The sequence below is a fragment of the Crocuta crocuta genome, unplaced genomic scaffold (assembly GCF_008692635.1).
Source record: "Crocuta crocuta isolate KB4526 unplaced genomic scaffold, BGI_CrCroc_1.0 scaffold582, whole genome shotgun sequence".
NCBI lineage: Eukaryota > Metazoa > Chordata > Mammalia > Carnivora > Hyaenidae > Crocuta > Crocuta crocuta.
The window spans coordinates 246,543-273,461 of NW_027529452.1; the positions used below are offsets into that span (position 1 = coordinate 246,543).

A 26,919-nucleotide genomic window follows, 5' to 3' on the forward strand; every position below is an offset into this window, starting at 1 on the left:
TGTCTTCGCAGGTCGGATGTCAACCCAGTTTCAAATGTCAACACCCTGCTAGATTCCATCACCTTGTCCTCATACAGAACCTGTCCCTGGACCATATTCACCTGGGTGTCTTGTTGCCCTTGTCAGCCTGTGAGCACCTTAAGAACGAGTAGTGTTGAGCCTCTCCCCCGCCCCCACACCCCCAGCTCCCATCACTACGCTTGGTGCAGAGGAGCGCTCGCTCGACACCTGCTTACCCACAGAGGCACAGAATTCACTCTGCCTTAAGGCAAGTCATGGCCTCCGTTTTTTTTTTTCCAATGAAAAATTAAGAAGTCTGTTTGGCTGCACGACCTTTGAGGTCATGTGCCAGTTCTCAGAATCTCTGGAAAAGTTGCTGTGTACAGGCTGGCTTTTCATGGCTCCTGTGCTTGGGTCATTATTTATAATAACAGCAATGATAACAGCAAGAATAGGGAACATGTAGTAATCCCTTAAACAAGCTCTGCACCGTTCCCAAAGCTCCACCGATGTTGTTTCATTAATCCTATGAGGCAGAGACTCTTGCTACTCCCATTTGATGCAGTGGGAGATTGTGAAGGTCAGTCATTTGCCCAAAGCCACACCAAGTGTGGTGACGCCAAGTTCCCTGCGCCCAGGTTTGGGAGTCTGGGTTCCTAACCATTGTCCACGAGTCCCCATTAAGAACCTTTCAGAGCCTCCAGTTCAGGCTGCCAGCCCTTCAGCTGATCTACATACATCTTCCCTGGCTCCCCAAGGGGCTGCCCGCCTGCTTGTCAATTGCTTTGATTTCTTACCCCAGGGCCCCAGCCGGCCCAGCCTCCACCTGCTCCAAGCAGAGGCAGTTAGCCGCAGGATCCGGCAGGCCCTTTGTCCTGAGGGCCTGCAGCTCCTGTGAGGAGCAGGTGGCCGGAAAGGCCAGAGAAGGCGGTCATCAGCGCAGCGGCTCAGGAGGTGGAAGGGAAGGAAGGCAAGTAGGGTTGATCAGAGGAGGAATTCCAAGTGCCTGCCCCTCTGTGACCTGAGCCCACGTGCGTGGCTGTCCAGGCTCCGCAGGGACAGAATCCGGGAATAAACTTCCCTGTCCTGGTGATAGCCACAGGAGGAGGGGATAGGAAAGGAAGAGAGGTTTGTTAGGAAGGCCCTGGGGGTATCTTTTAGAAAATGTTTCAAAGGCCCTGTGCAAAGAGGTGGGTCTTGTCTCATTTGAATTGCCAATTCAAATTGTTATTTAAAATAACCTTTGAAAATAAATAAATAAAATAAATAACATTTGAAATCCTCCTGACCTAAATCCTTCGGCTTTGGCAAAAAACAAAAAACAAACCAAAACCAAAACCAAAATAAAACTTTTGATTTTACAGCAGAAAAAAGTGTTTTGATTATTTAGGAAAAAAAAAAGAAAAACTAGTTCATCTCGGCAATCGCACTAAGTATTTATTCAAATGAGTTAAAAAATTCATGGCCACGCAAAACTCTGCACATGAATGCTTATAATAGCTTTACTCCTGATCGCCAAAATTTAGAACATATAAAACTTGCAGCAAGAGAAAGAAAATTACTAATATAGGAAATCTCTCTATCTTGAGAAAGTGAGTAAAGAACTAATATTTACTAAATGTCTAAAATAACTAGAGACTCCTCCATGTCCCTAACATACACCTTCCAGATTAATCCCCCACAATAGTCTGCCAGAGTAGATAGTATTTTTTGCCATTGTTTCTTGAAGAGAATGTCAAAGTACTTGTGTTGCAAAATCCCTGTTTGTTACCTGTGTCTTTCTCCTTATCCCGGGAAAGCTCATGGACAGTGGCGCCGATGTCGTGCCTCAAAATCTTGATGATGTTTGCCAGGACAGGCATGCTACGTTTATCCAGATAGGTGAAAAATTCATACTCATCTTTCTTTAAGCGCGAAGGTCTGGATTCAATGTGAGTTAGGTTTATATCATTCTCCTAAAAGAGAGAAGTCAGAGCAAGGGGCCTGTCAGTGGAATTAACACAGACAAAACAGACAAAATCACAACCCGATACAAACAGGACTTCTGTTTTATACGTAAGAATAGAAGAAAGTCCTTCAAGGAGCAAAAGTTTTTTACTTTTCTTTGGCAAAACCAAGTACCAAAAGGTAGGGGAAACAGTCCAAATGTCACAGAATTTAATCACATGGAAATTTTCTAAAAGCCTAGTGTTGCAAACCTAAGATTTTGGTTTGGTTCAAAGGACTAGAGCAGCGGTTGCCAAAAATGTTTACATAAAGAAACCTCCTTTCCCATGTGAAATCCCATAGAATTTCAATAAAAATATCTCATTAAGTTAATAATACAGAAACAACATTGCCTGGTTTTAAATAGGGTCTATGGGAGTCAGACTTATTGGGTTTAAGTCCCTTGTAGCTTGGGAAGTATCTTTCTCCTTGATTGTTAGTAGCATAGGGTTGAAGAGAAAACATGGATAATTACAATGATGATAACTTTTCATTTTGAATTTTTAAAATGTTTAATGTTTTTTTTTTTTTGAGAGAGACAGAGAGTGAGCAGGGAAAGGGCAGAGAGAGAAGGAGACACAGAATCTGAAGCAGGCTTCAGGCTCTGAGTGTCAGCAGAGCCCAACACAGGGCTTGAACCCACGAATCACGAGATCATGACCTGAGCCGAAGTCAGAAGCTTAACCGGCTGAACCACCCAGGTGCCCCAGTAATATTTTCATTTTGGATATCACTTCACAGTTTAGAATTATGTTCTATGACCTTCCCAACAAGCCTTTGAGTAGATTAAGGGGGATGTAAAAAATGAAATCAGAGATGATGGTGCTTTGCCAAAAGCAGTTGGAGCGAGAGGCCCAGGTTTTTCCAACCTCAGAGTCATAGTGTTCTAACTACGCTGCCTTTCCTGCCAGAGATACAGTGAGGATCCTGCAAACACTAGCTTTTATCATTATTACTACTAGTGTGGCAAGCACAAGAAATGAAAACCTCTGGAAACAGTAAGCACAACAATAAGTAACCCCATACGGGTCCTCTTCCTGAACTTTTTCCTTATAATCCCCAAAGGCACATGATGGAGTCATTGTTTATGGGCACCAGCTACAGAGAATGTATCCCTGGCAGTGGTGGCCAGGTAGCCCAATTTGAGGGCCCCAACTAGAGAGAGATTGAGAGAGAGAGAGAGATTGCTTAGAGGAGGGAAGGCCAAAGAGATAGCGGTTGCTCTGAAGCTTTCTAGGCAAACAGAGGTAATGTCCTAAACAAAGCAAAGAGCAATGTCATCCTCTCGGCTCAGAAAGAAAGAGAAGGGATAAGTTTCACCGACTATTTGCCTAAGTTGAAAGTTTAAAAGAAGAGATAACCAATTTCTGCCTTGTGTAGAGCAGAAAAGACATCAAAGCCAAGAGCCAAGAGAGGACACACCTCCGGCATGCTTATTTACAGAAGTACAGCAAGGGTGGAAGGGGTGGGAAGGGGTGAGAGATGGGAAAAGGGCTGGAAGGGCTGGAAGACAGACTATAGGCTATTGATGTTCAACACCCACACTTCACCGTCAGCAAAAGCACTTCCGGAGAGAAGCCTCTCACTTTAGCAATAGCCATGAAACAACGTATACCCCATAACTCGCTTTTTACAATTCTGGAGAGCTAACATATGGGCGAAACTTTCACCAAAATTCATAAACAACTAAACTCCCACTGCAGAAGAATGATTAGGTGAATTGTAGTGAAATCACTCAGTAGAGATCATGCAGCCATTGAATAGCAAGTAACAGTCACAAGTCAATCAACGTGATACACCATTAAGACGTTAACAAAACAAAGGATAAAATCACACAATCATCCCAATAGACACAGCAAAAGCATGTGACAATCTACAACATCCATTTATCATAAAAACTCTCAACAAAGTGGGGAATAAGAGGAACATACATCAACATAATAAAGTCCAAGTACAGCTAACATCATATTCAACAGTCAAAAACTGAAAGCTTCTCCTCTGAGATCAGGAACAAAACAAAACATGGAAGAGGCGCCTGGGTGGCTTAGTTGGTTAAGCGTCCGACTTTCGCTTAGGTCATGATCTCGCGGTTCCTGGGTTCGAGCCCCGCGTCGGGCTCTGTGCTGACTGCCAGCTCAGAGCCCGGAGCCTGTTTCAGAGTCTGTCACTCCCTTTCTCTCTGATCCTCCCCTGCTCACGCTGTCTCTCTCTCTCTCTCTCTCCTAGAAATAAATAAAACATTAAAAAAAAAAAAAAAACACATGGAAGTCCTAGCCATGCAATTAGGCGAGAAAAATAAAGAAAAGGCATCTAACTTGGATATGAGGAAGTAAAACTATCACCATTTGCAGATGACATGATGCAACAGGTAGAAAACCCTAAAGATTCCACCCAGAAACAACTGGAACTAGTAAATAAATTCAGTAAAATTATGGAACATAAAATTAACATTCAGAAATCAGTTGAGTTTCCATACACTAATAATGAGCTATCAGGAAGAGAAATTAAGAAAACCATCCCATTTACAATTGCATCAAGCAGAAGTATAAATTTATACTTCGGAATAAATTTAACCAAGGATGTGAAAAACCTGTACTCTGAAAACTGTAAGACATTGATAAAAGAAATTGAAGAAGACACCCAGAAAAATGGAAAGGTATACTGTGTTCGTGAATTGGAAGAGTTAATATTGTTAAAATGTCCACACACCCTAAACAATCGACAGATTCAATGAAATCCCCATCAAAACACCGGTGTCATTTTTCACAGAACTAGAGCAACAAATCCTAAAATTTGTATGGAACCACAAAAGACGCTAAGAGCCAGATCAATTGAGAAAGAAGAACAAAACTGGAAATAAATTCCTTGATTTTAAACTACACTACAAAGTTGTAGTAATCAAAACAGTATGGCACTGATACAAAAATAGACACAGATCAGTGAAATAGAGCAGAGAGCCCAGAAACAAACCCATGCATATAGAGTCAATTAATCTATGACAATGAAAGAAGAATATACAATGGGAGAAAGGACAATCTCTTCCATCAATGGTTCTGGGAAAACTGGATAGCGGAAAGCAAAAGAATGAAACTGGACCATTACTTATACCATACACAAAAATAAATTCAAAATAGATTAAAGACTTGAATATAAGATCTGAAACCATAAATCTCCTAGAAGAAAACATAGGCAGTAAGCTCTTTGACATTGGACTTAGCGACATTTTTTGGACGAGTCTCCTCAGGCCAGTTCAATAAAAGCTAAAAGAAACAAATGGGACTACATCAAACTGCAAAGCTTTTGCACAGCAAAGGAAACCAAACAAAAAGGCAACTGAATAGGAGTTAATATCAAAAAGCAAACGTCCCAATTAAAAAATGGGCAGACGACTTGAAAGGGCATGTTTCCAAAGAAAACGACAAGCACATGAAAAGATGCTGAACATCATTAATCATCAAGGAAATGCAAATCAAAACCACTACGAAGTATCATCTCACACCCAGTCAGATTGGCTAGTATCAAAAAGATAAGAAATAAGTGTTGGCAAGGATGTAGAGAAAAGAGGACCCTTGGATAGCATTGGTGGGAGTGAAAATTGGTACAAGCACTATGGAAAACAGTATGGAGGTTCTCCAAAAATTTAAAAATAGAACTACCATACAGTCTAGCAATTCTACCTCTAAGTATTTATGTGGGAAAAAAACCCTGTCAATTTGAAAAGATATATGCACACTTGTGTTTATTGTAGTATTATTTACAACAGCCAAGTCAGGCAAGCAGCCTGTGTCCATCAATGGGTGAATGGCTAAAGAAGATAGGGGGTGTGTGCATATATGTATATGAGTGTGTAGAGGAATATATATAGGAATGTTACTCAGCCGTAAAAAGGAAAGAAAAAAATCTTGCCATTTGCAATAATATGGATGGACCTGAAAAGTATTATGCTAAGTGAAATAAGTCAGAGAAAGAGAAATAACATACAATTTCACTTATATGTGGAATCTAAACAAACAAATCAAAACAGAAGCGGACTAATAGATATGGGAAATAAAATGTCAGTTACCAGAGAGGGGAGGGGTTGGGGGGCAGGAGAAATAGGTGAAGGGGATTAACAGGTAGAAGCTTCCAGTTAAAAAAAAAAAAAGTCATGGGGATATAATGTACAGTATGAGGAATTAGTCAATACTGTTGTAATAACTTCGTATTACACTACAATACGTGAAATAACTTCGTATAATAACTTAACAGTGTTAATCTATAGACAATGGGCCTACAGTCGATTTTGTTTCCTTCTTTCTATTTTTTAATCATAGTTCAACTTTTCTAAAAACAAAACTTATTACTTTTACAATGAAAAACTCTATTCCTGAAATGATTACAATCACAACAGTAACAGATAATACTTATGATGGATATAGGTTGTGATAATTAAAATATATTTTTAAAAAATTATTCCCAAGCCAAAAAAAGAGAAAAAGACCATAAAAATGCACCAAAATGAGCTTATTATGAGAGTATATATAACTTCTATTTATTTGCCAAAAGTCTTATAATATTACACATATAATGGGAAATTGGGTGCTGGGGAAAGCTTAGTTGGTTGAGTGTCTGACTCTTGATTTTGGCTCAGGTCGTGATCTCAAGGTCTTGGGATTCTCTCTTTCTCTCTGCCCCTCTCCCTGACTTGCACTCTTTTCGTCTTTCTCTTTAAAAAAATTAAAAAATAATTTAAAAATAATATTATGCACATAAAGAAAAGAAAAAATACATCTTTTAAAATGTGAGTGAAGTTTTTGGCTAAGAACTCTCAGCCTAATTCTCTAAACCATTTTTTTCCCATTTGAGTCAATTTGTTAATAATTAACTCTCAAGTTTGGCATGCAATTTCCTTATTGGAGTTTTTCCAGCTTATCCGTGTGGATCCTTAGATACTGATAATTTTGGTTGCTAAGAGAGGCTTTTGAAATGAACCTCCAAACATGATTATGATCATAATTACCATTTAGTAAATGAATTTTTATTTTTAAGCAAGGGATCTGTGTAGGTTTACAAATCAACCCATCTAACACTCGCCACATCTTGGATGAGGGACAAAGAAAAAACTCTTTCAGTTACTCCACATGGAGATCTGGATGGGGCAAGAAAGGTTTAGAGTTGAGCATTTTGAAGATGATTTCATAATTTGTCCAATAATTGATTTATGCATAAAAGATAGCTATGTAATGTCTTAATTAATCAGCACTCTTGAGCAGAGAATGAGGACTCAAAGAAAAGTAAATAAAAATGAACAGCCTATATCAATAAGGATTGGCCAGAAATCCCTTTCTGTTCCTGTCCTTGAGGAAAATCTTTCTAAAGGGGGTTTGGTCAACTGGTGAATAAAACTACAGATACAGAATTCACAATCTTGAAAAATGGGTCCATCCTTCTGGATCTTTTCAAGCATAAGGCTGATCCTTTCCTCAATTTCATTCCTCAAGAAAAGGAGAATAGTATGGTGAAGAGAGTGTGGGCTGTGGAACCAATGTGAGTTCAACTTCTGGTTCAGATGCTCACCACCTTTGAGTACGTCAGTTAGTCATCTTAAACTTTTGTTTGATTATGTTTAAAATAAAGATAATCATATTACCTGGCATCTCAGTAAGAAAAAGGGGAAAGTCACCTCATAATTTTGGCTTCACTGCTGGATACCCAGTAAGGACTTACTATACTCTGTCTCTCTCAACTTGGAATAGATACACATTTTCCTGGGAGGCAAAACGCATTATGTTTTGAGTTATTTTACCCTTTAATATTTGCTTTACCCTATGTTTTTCTCAGGTCGTTTCCTGAAAGCATGTTTCAAAAGGGAAAAGAAAAAGCTGAGGGTATTTTCAGATGGGACTGGGCTGGAAAAGGAAAGCCTTTTGGACTAATTACATGCTGTCTCCTTAGAACAAACTTAAATGAAGTTATGTTCTGGCCTATTCCAGAGGTTTCTGGGGACAACATCAAAAATGTTCACAAAGAATGCCCCAGATCATCGGTCTTACGTAAACAGACAGGAACTTTCAAGAGCTCATTTAATCAAGCACCTTCCATGTGCCAAATACTGCTCTAGGTGTTGGGAAACAACAGTGAACAGAGCAGGAAAAATCCCTGCTTTTCTGGAGCTTGTATTCTCGAAGCAGGAGATAAACAGTAACTATGAAAACTACGTAGAATATACAGTCTTCAGATGGAATGGAGAAAAATAGAGCCAGAAAGAGGGATCAGATGTCCCAGAGGTGCCATGAAGGTGCTATTTGAAACAGTGTGGTCAGGAAGGCCTCAAAAATTAAACAAGTGACATTTAAGCCCAGACCTGAAGTCAATGAGAGACAAGCCATGAGGAAACAGCAAGTGCAAGGGTCTTGGGGCAAGACAGTGTACAATATGACCAAGGAACCCCAAGCAGCCTGGCATGACTGGAACAGAATGAGCAAGAGGAAGGGCAACAGGATCTGAGGCAGAGCAATAACCGAGAAAGACTATCAGCCATTACCTGAACTTGGCTTTTCACGCAGAGTGACATTAAGAAGCTATGGAACATAATCAGACAGAGAAGATACACTCTTTGACTCATGTTTTAAAAGGAGCCACTCTGGCAGCTGTTTTAAGAATAGACTATATGAGGCAAAGGCAGAAGCAGTCTGGAGGCCACTACACTATTTGGGGTAAGAAACCACAGTTAAAAGTTTAGAGAAGAGGTCTCGTGGAGACACAAGCTCGGCTGCTTATGTATTTTACGGATCTCTTGTGAGGGGGCCGGGAACGGCTCTGGCTGATCAAGAATCTAGAAATTAAACCCACTGGGGTGAACAGGAAACCACAAACATTCAGGAAAGTGTGGGCAGCACAATGAAATCCTAGAGTGAGCTCCAGATCCTTCCCCACTCTGCTCTGGAAGAGAGCTGGACCGTCAGCAGGATTCATCAGCACAGACCATCTTTTGGGACACACTCTTGCCTCCTCTGGAAGTACCTCTGTTGTCATTCTGGGTCTTTTCTTCCCTCAGCCTTGTCCCTCTTTGTCAGATTATTTCTTCTCCACCCTTCCCTGCACTTACTGGGGTTGCAATCAACTCAGAGGAGACCCCTCTCTGGGGAGAACTGGGGAAGCCACCCAATCCGGGCTCTTCTCGAGGCTTTGGAGAAAAGAGCCTTTTTGCCGGTGCATTTCTCTTTGTACCCCTTTCCTGGCCACCAGAGTCACAAGACCAAAAAGACCCTGCATCTTGGTTCAGCCCAAGCTACTGAAGACCAATCACAAAACTCCCGAGCTGTCAGTGAGTCATGGCAGTGTTTAAATTGTTACCATGGGAGATCAAACTTCATAATAAAAGTTCAAACTGTAAGCTCTGTGTTGCTATTTCTCAAATACGTCCTGTTCTAAACTGCTAAGCAGCTAAAAACCAGCACCGATTTTCAGTTAGAGGCTCTTCTAGTCAATACACCATCATCTGACCTGTACAAACAGTTTAGTGCAACACCATTTGTACGGATAAACAATGATCATGACCTAAATATTCCACCAACGGGAGAGGTCAGGTATAGTGCCCAGTGAATATACAGAAGGGGAAATGAACGAGCCAGCACATCATGGACAAATCTCTCAAAAACAACGTTCCCCATTCTCTCATCAGGAAAGAAACTTGCAAAAATAGAGTTGCAATATGATTGCAATTTTATGAAGAGTCAAAGCTTGCAAAACTATGCCATAGATCACTAAAGGAGGGCTCTCACAGCAAAACATAAAAAGGTAAGTGGGAGGAACATCGAATTCAGATTAATAGCTACATGTGAAGGGGAAGTTCCTGGGGAAGGCTACCCAGGGGCTTTAGTCATTTGTGCAGTGTTTCATTTCTACACATTCAGAGAAACTTCTCTAGTAACGAACCACAGAAATGATCCCTTTGCAATGTTTCATTCCTTAAGCAAGGAGTGAGTTGCATGGGTGTCCTTTACATCATTATCTGTACTGGGGGCTTTAAAGAAAATTCAAAAAGTCATCTGGGCTGTAAAAACTTTTTTTCCCCTGCAGTGAAACTCAAAGCTCATCTTATTTTGATGAAAGAAGCAATGTTCCAGTAAACAGTGTACTGCTCACGACTGCTCCGGACCTACGCCCAGAGGGGTAAAGGCAACCTTCGTGGCTCATTCTAGATCCTTCCCCGCACCCAGGAGTCACAGACATGACCTTAAAGTCCAAACTTGAGAGAAGTAAACATTGAATATCTGCTTAGATGTCCCCTCTGCGACCCAGCCTCTGTCCCCGGGAACACTGAGATGTCAAGATAGAAAGGATTTGAGGATTCTGTGACCTGACCACTTGTTTGTTCCCTCACATCAAGTCATCTGTTTCTTTGTTCTAGAATGAACTTCCCCTTTCCTCTCCACTGGTCACGCCTTTCAAGTTTCACCTTAAACATTACGTCTGCAAGAAACCTGCCCTGGCTGACTGTCTCACAGAGCCCTGAGCTTCTGTCATTTCTGTCAGGGCAGAGAATGACTGTCTGACTCGCCCCAGTCTCCCCAGCGCCAATATAGGATCTGACAATGGTAGATACTCAAACAATATTAATTGAACGCAGAAATGAGAGAGGATGAGATCACTGAATATCCGATGGGGAAAAGGCACAGGTCAGCTGGGCAGAGGCAGAGCACAGGAAGTGAACATGATAAACACTGCCTGGAGCTCTTCCATTTGTTTCCAAAAGCCCAGGCTACTGTGAAAACAGGGTGAACTCTGAGGCACTTTTGGCTCTAAGTGTCTAGCCTTGGGCAGCTGGCTTAGTCAGAACCTCTGTCTCCATCAACTAAATGATGCTAATTGAGCATACCCATGAACTTCTGCGCTCTGTATATCCATGTATTTGCTTGTTCCCTTCCCTAGAGGATCTCTGGTAAGGTGATTAGTGGAAAGCCGGCCAGTGGAGAGAGACCTCTTTGGAACTTCCCCAGGGAGGTGGCATCTAATTTTATAGCCCATTACTAAGCTCCTTGCAGCAAAGACTCTCAGGAGACTATTTTTTCTAAGAAGGAGCAGGACATGAGCTAGTAGAGGCTAAAAATATAGAGAGCTACAGAAAATGTTTAAATAAATGCATAAAGAATTGAAAGTTAGAACAACTGAGGACAGGGGATGCTGGCAAGGCAGCAGATAGAAGCTTTCGTATATTCCTAATTGTTGTACCCCAGTTCACCAAAACATCTGCTTCGCTGCCTCACCACCCAGACAATATACGTAAATACAGCTCTGTGTCTTTATGATAAATCCCAAACCGATTGTGTTACATTCTGATGTAGTTACTGGCTGAGGTTTACAAGGACGTAAGTCCACTGCCGGGCAACAGCTTAATGGAATGGTGACTTTGGTGCTAATCACCTGAGGAAAGGAATAGGCAAGAAAGTTTTCACCATATGGAGTCAGGCCAGGGGGGCCTCATGGACTAGGCTCACACGACTGTTAGTCTTTCATTCATTACTCTGAGCATATAAGGTTTAGCTAAAAGTCCTCTCTGCTACAGGACGTCAAAGGATGGTTCCGCTCATTAAACATGGACAGGACCACAGCAAAGCATTCACAGAGTACAGGTGATTCTCCCGTATGGAATGTTCTCTCTCCATTGCCAGTCTTGGGGGAGCTGGAGAGATATTTATCCTTTGTCTCTATTAAGGAAAGGTAGGTTTATTTATACCGTAATGTTTGCTTTTATTCTGCTCTGCCTTTTGCTGGCTGTTTTCATAGTAGTAATGCTTGAAACGAATGCCTTCTAGCACCCTTCGACCATAGAGATATTGCCTTTATGTGATTTGAAATTTGCTTCCTGTAATTTCTACATCTTGCCTTTTTACCTCTGAAGTAAAATAAAGTAAGGAGGGTTTTTCTTCCATAATGGTCCTTCAAATATTTGGGGGAAGAAAAGACATTTCATGGCCTCATCTTCCGTCTTCAAGAGAAACAATCCTTGTCCTTTAACTCCTTTTCATATTGGCAAGAATTTAAGAGTCCCTGAAGTTCTAGGCACTCTAAAAATGTGGTGCATATAATGAGAGTTAATATTTATTGAGCTCTTATCCTGTGTCCACTACTGTCACAAATATTTTACATGCATTAATCCATGTATCACAGCAGCCTTATAATATGGGGTTATTACTTCCTTTATTTTAAAAATAAGGAAACAAGGGGCACCTAGGTGGCTCAGTCAGTTATGATTTTGGCTCATGATCTCTCAGTTCATGAGATGAAGCCCTACATCAGGCTCTGCGGTATCAGCATGGAGCCTACTTGGGGTTCTCTCTCCCTCCCTCTCTGCCCCTCCCTATCTTTCTTTCTGTCTCTCAAAATAAATAAAAAAGAAACAACTTGTGTTTAAAAAAATAAAAATAAAATAGAAGTAAGGAAACAAAGCTACCAAGAGATAAATAACTTTTACAAGGCCATCCAGCTCATAGGTGGTGCAACAGGGTGTTGAACTCAGTTTGGTTCCTGACAGTATATACTTAGCCCAGTCCTGTTCTACTTCTCAGGGCCCCAAGCCTAGGTTACAACTGATGGTCTGGAACATATAACTCTAAAACAGCATAAGCTTGTGAAACACTCATGCCTTCAAAAATGTTAATAGGCCTTCCTTGAACAAGACTTCCTGGCCAAATACATTTGGGAAATACCAAGCAACTTAACATTGGATAAATTTCCTCTCTTCAGGGCTTCTCAGAGTCTTTAATGTGTTTACATGTACAATGGATTTCCAAAATCTAAGTGTAGAACTTTCTAGATGTATTCACCATTAAAACTCTTTTCTACTAAAACACCTACTAATGTGTAGAATGTGATAGACTATTGTTTAGGAAACACTGCAGAAAGTATAGTTTAGTCTTTCATTGGCTTTGCTTTTTATTACCTTTGGTTTTGTCATACATGGTCCAGAAGTTCAGTGTCAATGACACAATTTAAGGGGTTTGTCTGTATTTCATCTAATGCTTGTTCTTATGCCTCATTCACAAAGATATCATGAGAGACATAAATACACAAACACACTCTGGCCACCACAGTCTCTCTGCTCTACCAACCTACTCTGCTTTTCTTTAATGGTCCTGCCCCAATTCTTGGTCATTGTCATTTGCCTGTGAATGCTCACAAACTATATTAAGCCATTCATTCTAGATTTTTAACTTTGTTTTGGAAAGAAAAATAAAAAATCATGCACCAGCATACTTCTCAAAACTAGAACAAACTATCCAAAAATTTGTATGGNTCTCTCTAATCTTCTAACAGCCTTCTTATCATTATATTTTTCCCAAGATCTCTGATAGGGTTCATAGATCACATGCGGAAGGGATAAAGGAAAAGACATTGTATGAGCATCTTCTGTAGGCTCAACTCGTATCACACATTTTATGTAGCATGTAAAATCTCATAGTTCCCTGGAGGTGTAGATCATTAGCCCCACTTTACAGATGAATAAACACAGGGATTTATGTTAAATTATCTGCCAAAGTCAATGATATCTGGGATCTAAATTGCACACTACAAAACTGATGCTCCTTATATGTTTTAGATCACAACATGTAGCTAGTATGCTATTTGGAACTAAAGATAGGAACTCATCTAAAGGCAAATGAGGGATCCCTTGAATCCTCATAAAGTCTTGGCCCTAGAAAGCTCCCTAATTCACTTGCTTGGAAATATCAGATGGATGCCAAGACAACGTGGCTTTGCCAAGGACCCAGATCCTGAAATACTAAAGCCCAGCCATGTTTCTCTTGGTTTTCAATACATTATTCCAGCATTCCAAGTTCAAAGACCATTCTCTTGAAAAGAATGCATGCAAAATAAAGGCTATGTTGTTTTGCTTTCTCATAAACAACTGATTTTTCTCTGATAAAAATGATAAGCCTGGCATTTTAGAATCCTAGTCAATTTCTGAGGTTCTACCAAATTATGTACATACCTTAGACAAGCTATTGAGCTCACTGAACTTTAGTTTCCTTGTCTCTAAAATGGGTATGGTATCACCCACCTCCACTAAATTATTTAATTTATAGAAAATATTAAAAATTTCTGAGTATTAAATATGATTTATTTCATGGAAACAGTCCCTGGTGACAGTTCCCCAGTAACAGCTTAGAGCACTGGTTCTCATTCCTGATTGGGCATCAGAGTCATCAGTGGAATTTAAGGAAAACTCAAGAACAAACAAACAAAATCCAAAAGTCATAAAGGAAGTGACTGAAAATATTAATCACAGTAGAATTTGAAAGTTCAGTATGACAAATAATATGATAAATCCAAGTAAAATAAAGAGATGGAGAATACCACAAACAGAATGGTATTCAGAATACATAAGTAATCTGTCAAGAAATCAGTAAGAAAAAGATAAATTTGCAGCAGAAAAAGATTAAAACCTGAATGGAGAAGTCACAGTTTACAAAAGAATAACATTCGATGTCATGTAATAGGAAAAGACACCCCATCATTTCACTCATAATCAGAGAAATGAAAATTAAAACAATAAATTACCACATTCCAGGGCGCCTGGGTGGCTCCATTGGTTAAGTGTCTCAACTTCAGCTCAGGTCATGATCTTATAGTTTGTAAGTTTGAGCCCCACATCGGGCTCTGTGCTGACAGTTCAGAGCCTGGAGCCTGCTTCAGATTCTGTGTCTCCCTCTCTCTGCCCCTCCCCTACTTGCACTCTGTCTCTCTCTCTGTCTCAAAAATAAGTAAACATTAAGAAATACAATTAAAATATAAACTACCACATCCCACCCATTATATGGTCCACAGTTAAAAAGCAATAATATGCAAATAACTTTAGAGTATAGAGAAAGACGTATTCCCACAGTGAACTAAGGGAGCATAAATTGTTAAAGAACATTTGGAGAACAACTTAGTAGTTTCTTTTAAAACTAAAAATGTCCATGACCTAAGACCAACAATTGAAATTCTAGCTACCTACCCTAGAGAAATATTTGCACATTGCATACAAAAGAAAAAGAGAACAAAGTACCACAGAATGGTCTGTGACTTCAGAAAATAGGAGACACCATAGATGCCAAAAATTGGGGACTGGATAAATAAAATATGGCCCATGCATTTTAAGAACTTCTCTTCAGAAGTTAAGTTATTAACTTAACTTGTATAAATCTTAAAAACACTGCATTCAGAAAAAAAAATATATAGCAATTCTTCTCGGACACTTAATGTGTAACCACTCACAGGGTTTTACATGCATTAAGTCATTTGATCCTTAGATCTGCTCTTTGAAGCAGATACTATTATTTTTATGAGGAACTGAAGCACAGACAGGTCATACAACTTTCCCAGAACCGCGGCTCTATCTCTCCAGAGTCCACGCTTTTGAGAGCTCTACTCACCTGACTCAAAAGAGGCTGCAAAACAGTGTGTACAGGCCAGTACTTATTAGTATCAATATCATTTTGTAAAGGACTGAAATATGGGAAGAAGCATACTAAGCTTATATTAATGCTGCCTTGGCCAGGAAGTTTGCAGCATGATGGGATTGAGGGGAGAGCAGGAAGCAGCAATATCTTTCATGCTGTATTTCTTTTTCAAGAAACAGTAGGTTAATTTGTAATTTTTTAAACCATAATTAAACATGATAAAATGAAAGCGAACTTGTCAGAATGTCAACAGTGGTTGACGTGGATGAAGGGAATATGGGTAGTTATTTTTCTTGCCCTTTGATACACATTTCAATTAGAAAGAAAGAAAGAAAGAAAGAAAGAAAGAAAGAAAGAAAGAAAGAAAGAAAGAAAGAAAGAAAGAAAGAAAGAAAGAAAGGAAACTTGGTGGGAGGGGCGCCTGGATGACTCAGTCAGTTCCGTGTCCGACTTCTGCTAAGGTCATGATTTCGAGGTTCATGAGTTCCAGCCCCACATCGGGCTCTCTGTTTTCAACAGAGAGCCTGCTTCAGATCCTCTGTCCCCCTCTCTGCTTCTGCTCCACTTGTGCTTTCTCACTCTCTCTCAAAAATAAAGAAACATTAAAAAAAAAAAAAGAATACCTGTTTACAGATCCTTTTCCCCGAAGAATAGGAGGGTGGAGCCAGGATATTTGCATTTTAAAAAAACCTCCAGAAATTTTCAAATGTGCAGGGACGGCTGTATTTGGCAGAGGTGTGGGGTGCTAGAGAGAGCTCAGGGCTTTGAAATCCAGGATCCCACATCCCATCATCACTGCACATTCGTTGTGTGATTTTGAACAAATTACTCGGCCTCTCAGAACCTCAGCTCCTTCATACATAAAATGGAGTAATACATCCTCCTCCCATTTGAATGGGAACCAAAACCAGCACCCTCCATGTCTGGTTTATCACATACTGTGGTTCCACAGATACTAGAATTTGACTTTCTATCTTCCCTCAATGCTTTGAGTGATTGTAACTTAACTCTGCATTTTACCAGGCTGTTAAGAAGGGTAGAAGGGACGCTGGCCTATACAACGTCTAGAGCAACTTCTGAAATATATTTGGGAAAAAAATTGACACACACTAACAAAAAGAAACACCTTTACTTTACTAATCACTGATACAGAGACCTGTGTTTCCTCCTCTGTGAATGTATATAGTAATATCACTTATTGACCATGGCTATTGAGATTGGGGATAATGCTTTAAAAAGTTCACCCAGAGTACACACACATACACGCACACACACTCTTTGGGTGCATTTTATCTAGTCCTGGTAATTTAGTTACTTGTGGTTTATTAATTACACTAAAAACATCCTGTTAATTTACTATTACTTAATTTCTTAACTGATTAACACTTGGCCTCTCAAGGGGAAACTGCTGAATAACTACATAATACAAAGTCTAAAATGTTGCATAGGAGCATTTTACAGATACATTCTCACGAACAGTTTGTCGTTCAGAAAGTAATCTGTCTCTCTTCTCATTTCTTGAAAAATTTTTCTTGAAAAATTTCCATATACTCTGTAACCAGTTCCATCTATTATTAGCATCTTGTGTTAGTGTAGAATGTGTTACAGTTAATGTACTAATACTTACGCATTTTCATAAGCTAAAACCATATGTTTTGAATTTTTGTAGTTTATGTTTAATGTCCTTTTTCTGTAGTAGGATCTCATTCCAGACACCACATTACATTTAGATGTTACATTCCTTTAGGCTCCTCTTGATTGTGACAATTCCTCAGACACTTCTTGTTTTTGATGACCTTGATAGCTTTGAGGAGTATGGGTTAAGTGTTTTGTATAATGTCCTTTAACCGAGACTTGTCTGATGTTTTTCTCAGAACTAGACTGGGTTATGGTTTTAGGGGAGGAAGACCACAGAAGTAAAGTGTCATTTTCATCGTGTCCTATCAAAGGTTCATACAATCTAGCTGACTCATCACTGCTGATATTGACCTTGATTACTCAGCTGAGCTTCTGTTGGGCTCTCCACGTCCTTTCCAACCCATCTGGTTTGGAAGAAAGTCACACTGGGTCATGCGCATTTAAGGAGCACGTGCACTCTTCTCTCTTGAGTACAGAATATCTACTTACATTGTTTGAAATTCTTCTTCATGAGACATGTGTCTCTATCCCATTTATTTATGAAATCAGTCACCAGATATGATTTTATTAAAGAACTTCGGGTAAAAATTAATTTGTTCAAAAATATTCCTTCTTAAAATCCAGGACAAAAATAAATAAATAAAGCCCAATTTACTTTGCTTGTGTTTAAATTTAACTTTATTCTTAAGTGAACATTTAATATATATAACGCTGGTCTGTAGAGGATATAAAGATGACTGAGCCAAGGCTCCCTGCCTGAAGAAACAAGCCCAGACAGAAAATGTATATGCCTAACCAGGCAAATAAGTGCTGCAGTTAAGAGTAAAGTGCTTTGGGAACACTGAGAAGATAGTAATTAATTCAAGAAAAGCTCGCTAAAAGAAGTCTGAAATCAGGGCCAGCTTCCTGTGTGTGCATCCAGTGACTCTGAACAATTCTATGAATGGAGAAACTGAAGCCCAGAGAGAATGAAAGACTTCACTAAAGTCATACAGTTGGTTAATGTGAGCGCCTGTGCTGAAAAGCAAGTCTCCCACTTCCAGAACCCATGGTCTCATCACTGCTTCCAACGAGGGAATAACACAGAAGTCTGCTATGCATTCTCCAAGGCGGAAATGAATACTTACCTCAAACAAGCGCAAGACTTTGGCCAGGGCACCAACTTCTTCTTTGAGTGAGAAGATCAGTGATATGGCACCATTTTGATTGGAATTGTCTTCAATATAGCTTGTTTCCTACAAGATTAAGTGCTCCTGGTTAAAAGTTTTCCTATGAAACCTGAAAGCAAAAGGCCAGCATAAACTCTCTTCTAGTCAAGGCTTGGAATGCAATGAGCTACATATATTCCACACAGAAGTATATGATTTCTGGTAGAAAATAAGCAAGTCAAGGGAAGTGATATTTACAATGATACTCCTAGGTCAGGATTCACTTTTAGAAAACTTTAATTATTCACTGATATCACCAGTCACCCTATAAGCCCAATAACTTTTAATGAGCACCTACCAAGTGCTGACACTACGAGGGCTCTGAGACACTAAAATAAATTTTAAAAACTCCCCATCCTTCAGGAGCTCAATATTTGGCTTAATAGACACACACATAACACAGAGATCCTTAGAAGTGGTATAATCCAGTTCAAAAAGTGTCCAGGAAAACCCAGAAAATATGGTGGGGAAAGTACTAAAAATGGGTGTTGGAGACCAAAGACCTCTTCTGTCTTCCAGTAATCAGCTGAAACACTTTGGGCAAATAGCTTGGCCTTTTTAGTTTCCTTATCTGGAAAGTCATGCTAATAATAAACCCTGTTAAAGCAGTATTCACATGATGAAAAAAAAAAAAAAGATAAAACAGTTTGCATGTAAAAATGATGGAAATATGGGGCACCTGGGTGGCTTAGTCGGTTGAGCATCTGACTCTTGATTTTGGACTCAGGTCATGATCCCAGGGTCATGGGATTGAGTCCTGTGTCAGGCTCCATGCTGAACATGGAGCCTGCTTGGAATTCTCATTCTCTCTCTCTCTCCCCCTCTCCCCTCCTCACACTCTCTGTCTCCCTGTCTCTAAAATAAAATAAATAAAACTAAATTTTAAAAACATGATGGAAATATTGTAAATAAACAAGAATAACTTCTTGGCCTTTGGCAAAGATCCCAGGGAAGCATTATGCTCAGGAAAGTTTTGTCCTGTAAGCTGGAATCTAAGATATACGATTATTGAAAAAGTCACAAAATACGTAAAAGTAACACAAATAACCTACTGGAAGAGGGATGTCTTAAACTATATAGCAAAGTATGTCAAAGATCTAGCACTTTCTACATGCACATGATCGCAAACTAATGTGGGATTAGGATTGGCATTTCAGGGTTTGCTGAAACCTTAGTTTTACAATAATAATATACAAAGTGCCATGTGTGCCGACAAACAGCATAGACCTCAGCAAACTAGGAAGATAAAAAATGTGCAGAACAATTACTCTCTTAAAAGCAAGTTAATGAAATTAGTGGAATGGCTGTTACACCCTCTCAGTGAGAAGGCTGTACGGGGCAGACTCTACCAGTGACTCAGTATAATAAGCCTTGCATGAATACTGATGACCCTCAGGATGAAATTCCTTTCATTCAGAAAATCCAGACTTTCCCAGAACCTCACCCAAAACAGAGGTGTGGGGCAACCACTCCCTTATTTTGCAGGTGGGGAAACCATGGGCCGGAGAGACAAAGGTGTGACTCCTCTGAAGTCACACGGGTGGTGGGCAGCAGGTCGATGACCCAGGCCCCAAAATTATCAGCAGGTGTAATTACAGGGGGCTTCAAATGAACTGGAAGTTTGAACTGTTATATATGCCTATATGGGCCATGATATTATCTTTCTTAAAAAAACAAAACAAAAAAACAAAAAACCACATTTGTTTTGTCTTTTTAGAAAATTCCGGTAGAGTTACTCTACCGTTTATTAAGAGCCTATAATGTCCCAGACATTATAATAAGCACTTGATTGGGATTCTCTCATTTAATTTTGATACAATTTAGGAGGCAGGTTTTATTATCCAGCAGGTTGTCTGCTTTTACTGATGACAAAATGAAATCTCAGACACCGGCAGTCAGCGATGGCGCCAGGGTGGGGCCCCACGCCACTGGAGCCCAGCATACGTCTGTGAATCACGGCTTCTTGTAAGACTTTGTCTTGCCTCTCTCTCTTTTAAACCCTGCCACAGATAGGCAGAGGAGTCTCTGACGTCCGTCTTCTTCCTCCCAGAGAACACTGAGCCCTTAGTCTTTTCTGGTTTCCTTGAAATGACAAAAGATTTCCACTTCTGGTTCACTTGGCAACATTTTCTTCTGTCGGCCTCCAGGAAAATAACACATTCCAGATACACGTCAACAGGTGCCACCCATGACTGAGGCAGTTCAGACCTGAATGTACCTGGGCTCCAAACTCCATCAACCACCTTCACGCTCGTCCTATTTGACCTCTAGAAATGACCCTCGGAAGTCAGGTCCTTCTTCTGTTCCTCCTGCCACCACTCTAATCCAGCCCTTAGCGATCTGTGTCAATCTGGTTCTAACACAACTTTGCTTGGGTCCTTCTAACTACTTCTACTCCCCAAGGCCAGTGGGAGAAAACACTTCTTTCTGATATTCAAGAGTGCCTTGGTATCTTATCTCCGGAGGCCCACCCACAGGTACTGCCTCTCTAGCAAACTGTCTCTCTCCTTGCCTTGTCAGCTCAGTAAAATATATGCCCTGCACCAGCCTCCCTTCTCCCCTTTCAAATATCTTAGGCTGACTCTAAAGCCCTCCTGGGTCTCACTTCTGTCAGAAGACCTCTGTCCTGGGGCGCCTGGGTGGCTCAGTCAGTTGAGCATCTGACTTAGGCTCAGGTCATGATCACACAGTTTGTGGGTTCAAGCCCCGCGTCGGGTTCTGTGCTGACAGCTAGCTCAGAGCCTGGAGCCTGTTTCAGATTCTGTATCTTCCTCCCTCTCTGACCCTCCCCGACTCATGCTCTCTCTCTCTCTCAGAAATAAATAAAACATTAAGAAAACATTTTTTTTAAAGACCTCTGTCCTCTCCAGCTGAAGTGAAAAATCCCTCCTTGACCTATGCATTCCATTTGGTTTCTGATGTCCATGTGGGACTTGACTGGCAGAGCTGGCCCTGTTTTTAGCTCTACCCCCTTCTTTTGTAGTTGGGGGAACTATGGGCTAGGGAGAGAAAGGTTTGACTCCTCTGAGGTCACACAGGTGGTAGGTCAATAACCCAGGCTCCTAAGTATCATTCTGTACAATTCCCTCTGCTATGCGCATTATATCCATATTAAGGCCTCTGTGTCTTGCAGACAAGTAATCTAATACCACTCCTGAGAGCCTACACTAAGCCACACCTGCCCCCTTCACTTTCTTCTTTCCCCCAGTTCACTTTCTAGATAAGAATGTCTATGAGTGCTCTTTGTTTTTCCTGGGCCCTGCCCTAGTCCATCAAATATGAGTGTCTGGGGTAGGATCTTAGAATCTGTGTTTTCAAAAGATCCTAGGTGGTTCTTAACCATGGAAGATTTTGAAACCACTGATAAATACACAGCCTAATTTTTTAAATTGTGACTTTTCCCAACTATGTCTGCAAAATCACAGTTGCCATTTATTGTTATGAATATTAATAATAGGACTTGGGATTGAATGAATCCCCACTATGTGGCAGGAGCCATACTTGGTGCTTTTTGTAGTTAACAAACATTATCATTGGCAGCAACGAGTACTATTATAAGAGTTTACAAGTAATAGCTCATCTGGTGATGTAAGAGCCCCATGAGGTGGGTGATGTTATTTTGCGAATGAGGAAATAGACTCCTGTAAACTTAACTGGATTGTCCAAGGACACCCCCCTCCACCCAATGAGTGGCAGAGCCTGGATTTGAACATGGGTCCAACAGTTCCAAAATCCTTATCCTGCCTCCCAAGAGAGACAATAAATAGCTTCCCTTTGCAAAACTTGAGGGACTTTAAATGAAAAGAAGCTCAAGGGAATTTGTGAAATAACGTGGCCTTGGGTAGATTCTGATTCCAACATTGCTATATTGATCCAGGATGGGACCTTGGGCAAGTCTCTTCCAGAATATATTTGTATTGGCTCATCATCTATGTCTTACTTGTTTTGAAAAAGTATATGAGTTAGCTTAGAAACACATGTAGACCCAAAATGGGTAAAGCAGAGAAAAGTAGCTCAGAAACTAGATAGGAAGAAATAGGGCCCAGAAAATGAACTTCACTAGTACCCAGGAAGGAAAGAATTTTGATCATTGGGCAATACATTTAACAGCAGAAATACATTCTCTATGGTTGTGGCTAACAAATACATCCTGTTATCTTTGGAAAAGAGCATTTTTCAAAATGGCAAACAATAATACTCTTTAGCAAGGTATTCTAGGAGCGCCTCAATCTTAGTGCTATGGCAAGAGACCTGTACTTGCGTGTGTGATTACATGCATACACATCCACAGTGTAAGACAACTGTAAACAAGATGCAGACATCCTGCCATGGATACACTATAGCCCATATTCCAACGTGTTTCTACAGGAGAAAGAAGTGTGACAGATGAGCGCCCAGGGTGTTGAAGTGAGATCTACATTTGAACACTGCCTTCACCATTCAGAGCTATGATTTCTCAGTTCCTCTCATCTTGTATTCCACTGCCCTGTTCTATTTTTCTTCACGGCTCTTTTCTCTCCATGAAATTATTTGTTCATTTGATGAATTTTGTATTATTTTTCTCCTCTACTAGAATGTAAGTTTCACTGGCTCAGAAATTTTGCTGTGCCTGGCACACAGTAGGTGCACAGTAACTCTACTGGGCGAATGAATGAACCAAACATCTCTTGCAGGGTTGTTGTGCCTGTTGTGTGTGTGGAGCCCTTGACGTATCACATGCTCTCCAGTGTTATATTAGCATTACATCCAGCCCTTGCTGTTCACCTGGGTTGGAAGCGTTGAGAAGACATAAATGACGTCTTTCTTGCAGACTGTCAGAGCTGGAAGGAATCCTTAAGACTATTCCAGCCCAGCTCCGCCCCCGCCCCCCACCCATCCGCAGTTTTACAAATACCAAATTGAGCCTCTTCACCCCAGTTATATGACTTTCCCAATACACAGCTCCAGTAAGCCAAAGACAGGAGCCCACGTCTCCTGACTGTGTCTCCAGTGTCCCTAACCACCGTGCTTGACTCGCTGCCTCTGTCTCTTGCCAAGGTTCCATACATGTTTTGTTGAACAAATAAATCAGTTCTGGCTAGACACTGTGTTCCAGGAACTGTGCTAAAAGCTTTACAGACACTATTCCATTTCATTCTCATCCTAACCCTAGGACGTGGGTATTTTTATCCCAATTTTTCAAATGAATCAACCTGCAGCTTTGCAAAGTTAAGTGCCCTGCTTTCAATGCAAAGGTATTACCAGACATGCTGTAAACTCTCTTTTTACCCTCAGTCATCATAATCTGTGGTTCTCAATCTTCTAAGTGTTCTATGAATAAAGCTTTAAGCCCCCATGGCTTGCTCCATCACCAGATCATAGCCCCTAACTTCCTCCCACGGTTGCGGGGCCCCCACTGTCAGCAACACCAGTACTGAATGATGACTGAGCCAGAATCTCTTCTGGGATCTGACCTCCACAGCGTCCCTCCTCAACACAAACTGTCTCCCAAGTGCTACCTAGCATTTTCAAAGGAAGTCTTTCTCACAGGACTCAATACAAAAGTCAGCCCAGAGTTCTGTGGGCTCTCTAGTTATACTAAAGCATTAACCATCCTCTCCCCTCCAGCCTCTGTTCTCTCTCACTAATCTTATAAATGACAGATGTCTATAAATTCACATTATCTCCCAGAGCTGGGCTTTAAGTCTGAACCCCAGAGTCTACAAGTGTGACAAGTCAATTAAAGAATGCATTCTGTCATCTTTCACCTCAAGAGAAAGGCAACAGGTCTCGGAGAACAGAAAACACCCTGAGCATTATCCCCGAGTCACATTAGGATTCTCTCACATTCCAAGTCTAGGGCTAAGTCTTGTTCATTTTCCTCTCTGTTTAATTTTCTCCTTCCCCAGGTCTGAGTAAGTCCAAGACTTCTTCATGCCTCGTTTTCTCCCAAAGGTGAAAAAAAAGAATACTATTTCTTACAATTTTGCCGTTTTGAAAGGTGGCTGAGAGTACTTCGTAAACAACACAGGAGAGCAGATCTAGAAGAATCCCACCTCCCATACCAGATCATTGAGAACCAGCCCCTTCACTGTAGGGAAGAGATAGCAGGCAACAGAGAGGGACTGTGACTTGTCAAAAGACACACAGCTAGTTGGGGCAGCTCTGGAAGCCAGACCCCCAACTCCTAAAGCAGTGCTCTTTCCCTGAAAGCCACACAGGACAGATGTCCTTCCCTAGGGAACAGTCATTGAGGGTATGTGGTATCTCTTGCCTTCCTGGACATTTTCATCGAACTCAAATAAGTTCAGACTTCTCCGTGGGCTTAAGAGAGTGGGAAAGAACTTTCCTCAGACCCTATCCTGCCGGGGACCAACCGTCCCTCCCTGCCGCAGCTGAGGCCAGCGCTGGCTCACCTGTCCGTCAGACAGCTTCCTGCCAAAGCCTCGGTTTTCCAGGACCACAGCCGACATGCTGGCTCCCTGCGCGGTAAGGTCTCTAACTCTGGGGCTTCGGTGGCAGGCAGGTTTGCAAACAGCACGTGCTGCTGAGGCTTTTAACCTGGCGTGAGGAGGAGAGGAGAGATTCCAAGGATGTCCCCTGCCACGTACCCGCCGCAGTAAAGCCCGGGGGCGTTGTCCTGACGCAGTGCGCTCCGGGTCACCTGGCCGGGCGTCCCAGAGGGGAGGGTGTGGCGGCCGCTGGGAGGCCGGACTTGGCCGCCCTCGATGGGGCATGGGGCCACCTCAGCGCTGACGACTGGACAGGGTTGGCACCTCCGGGAAACAAGAGCACGGGAAGCGGGTTCTCTGCAGTGAGAATAACCCCACGATCTTCCGATGACAAAAATTGTAAGAAATAACCCTTTCTTCCCCAACCCCCTCCCCGTAGGAGCACAGCCAGCATCTTAATTTAGATTTAGATTAGGGGTGGGGGGGGGCGGGGTCCTTTCTATTAACCATTAAGCCAACCGTCTTTCGATGCTTTGACTTCAAAAAGCTACCTGGAGGCAGTGACATTGTGAAACCTGAGCTTTCACAGCGGCTAAAGAGCAAAGGTAAGAGGCAACTTGGGTTGAACTGCATTAGCGTGCCCTCCAGCTGTTTACGTAACTGCGGGGAGCGCTCAAAAGAGAGGCGATGAGCCACCCTGTCAGGATGCTAAGAGAAGATGAGTAGGAATAAGAATGAGGTAACGCGTTACACATTGAGTACAGTTCTCGCCATATAGTTAAACACTCAATAAATAGAAGATCTTGTTTAAAAGTATGTGATCACAGATAATCATGGAGCACCTCTACTGTGTGCCTGGTGGTATTCTAGGCACTGAGGATAGAGCAGTGAATGAAACAGACGACCCTCCCCCCCTGCCAAGCTGCCATTCTGTGAGCGAGGCAGAGAACACGTTAATAAATAAATTTAGGCAGAGCTAAGCCTTCAGAAGAATATAAAAGAAGGAGACAGGCTCGGACTGAGCTGGTGGGTATGGAAGACTGAACTCCTTCAAATAAGTAGGAAGATGTCATTCACTCCCATATCTCAGGAAATCCGAGATGAAGCATTCGTTGCCAGAGGGAAAACAGAAAAACAAGGACACGGTAACATCAGAGGTTCAGAAAAGATGTGAAAAAAAATTAGGGGCATCAAGGACTCGAGGGCCTGCCTGCTATTTACCCAGGAGAGAAAACAAGCCAATAATAAAGGTTGCTGGAGATCCACCCCCTCCTCCCCCACAAGTCTGTGACAGAATGACCAAGCATCTGCCAAAAACAAAAAACAAACAAACAAAAAAACCCTCATTTTTGAGATCTAAAACAAATGGACTAACTCCTGATTCCATCACTGACTAGCTATGCTATGTAGCTTTGGACAAATTCATGCCTCAGTTTCTTAGTCTTCAAAATGGGGGTTTTAAGGCTGTTGTTTAGGGTTCCTTGAGCCTCTATGATGTGCCAGGCTTTCTACGGGCTGCTAAGAATATAGACATAATTAAATGTGACTTCGGTCCAAAAAGAATCCCTTGAGTGTCTGATTGATGTTTCCTATGGTAAATTGGAAGACCAATGTTGAACATGGAAGGGCAAACCCTGAACTCCCACCCTCAGAAGAATCTGTATCCTTTATCTGAAGCCAATGTTTTTTTTTTAGTGTGTTAGACGTGAGACCAAGTTTTCCTCTGCCCCAGTACTGCCTCACAAGCATCATTCCATCCATTGATGTTGCTGGCATCCTAAGGAGAGCAACGGATGTGACACAACCTCCATACAGCAGGCACGCCATAAGTAAGAGCAAACAGTCACAGCTACTTATTGACGATCACACTGTGCTGGCACTGTGCCAAGCTCTCCACACACATGGTTTTATTTCTCATGCTCAACCACCCCGTGAACGATGCATCCCCACTTTATAGATAAGGAAACTGAGACCCAGGAAGTTTAAATAAGTTGTCCAAAGTCAAACTACATTTCACCCAGCTCCGAGGCACTGGCTCTTAAATAATCTTTTCTTTCTTTTTGAAATAAAAAACAACAGTGATTTTTAGGACAGAAAAATAATAGCATATCTCTTTTCTCCTGACATCAGCTAAAAATGTAATTCTTTATCCAGTTTCACATAAAAATGCCCCAGACCTGAGTTGAGAGTAGAGCACACTTAATTTTCAGCTACCTCAGAGGAAAACAC

The 26,919-nt window shown here is 41.3% G+C and overlaps 1 protein-coding gene across 1 annotated transcript in view; it reads right to left on the minus strand.

Moving 5' to 3' along the window:
- Positions 1-24,748, minus strand: part of PAH (phenylalanine hydroxylase) — a 71,830-nt gene extending 47,082 nt beyond the window's left edge. The window contains exons 1-3 of the mRNA XM_077760758.1: positions 24,655-24,748; positions 18,179-18,286; positions 1,772-1,955 (exon numbers count right to left, since the gene is read on the minus strand). Coding sequence (XP_077616884.1) covers positions 1,772-1,955; positions 18,179-18,286; positions 24,655-24,711 — 349 coding nt within the window. The 5' untranslated portion in view covers positions 24,712-24,748. The remainder of the gene's footprint in view (positions 1-1,771; positions 1,956-18,178; positions 18,287-24,654) is intronic.
- Between the last annotated feature and the right edge of the window lie 2,171 nt (positions 24,749-26,919).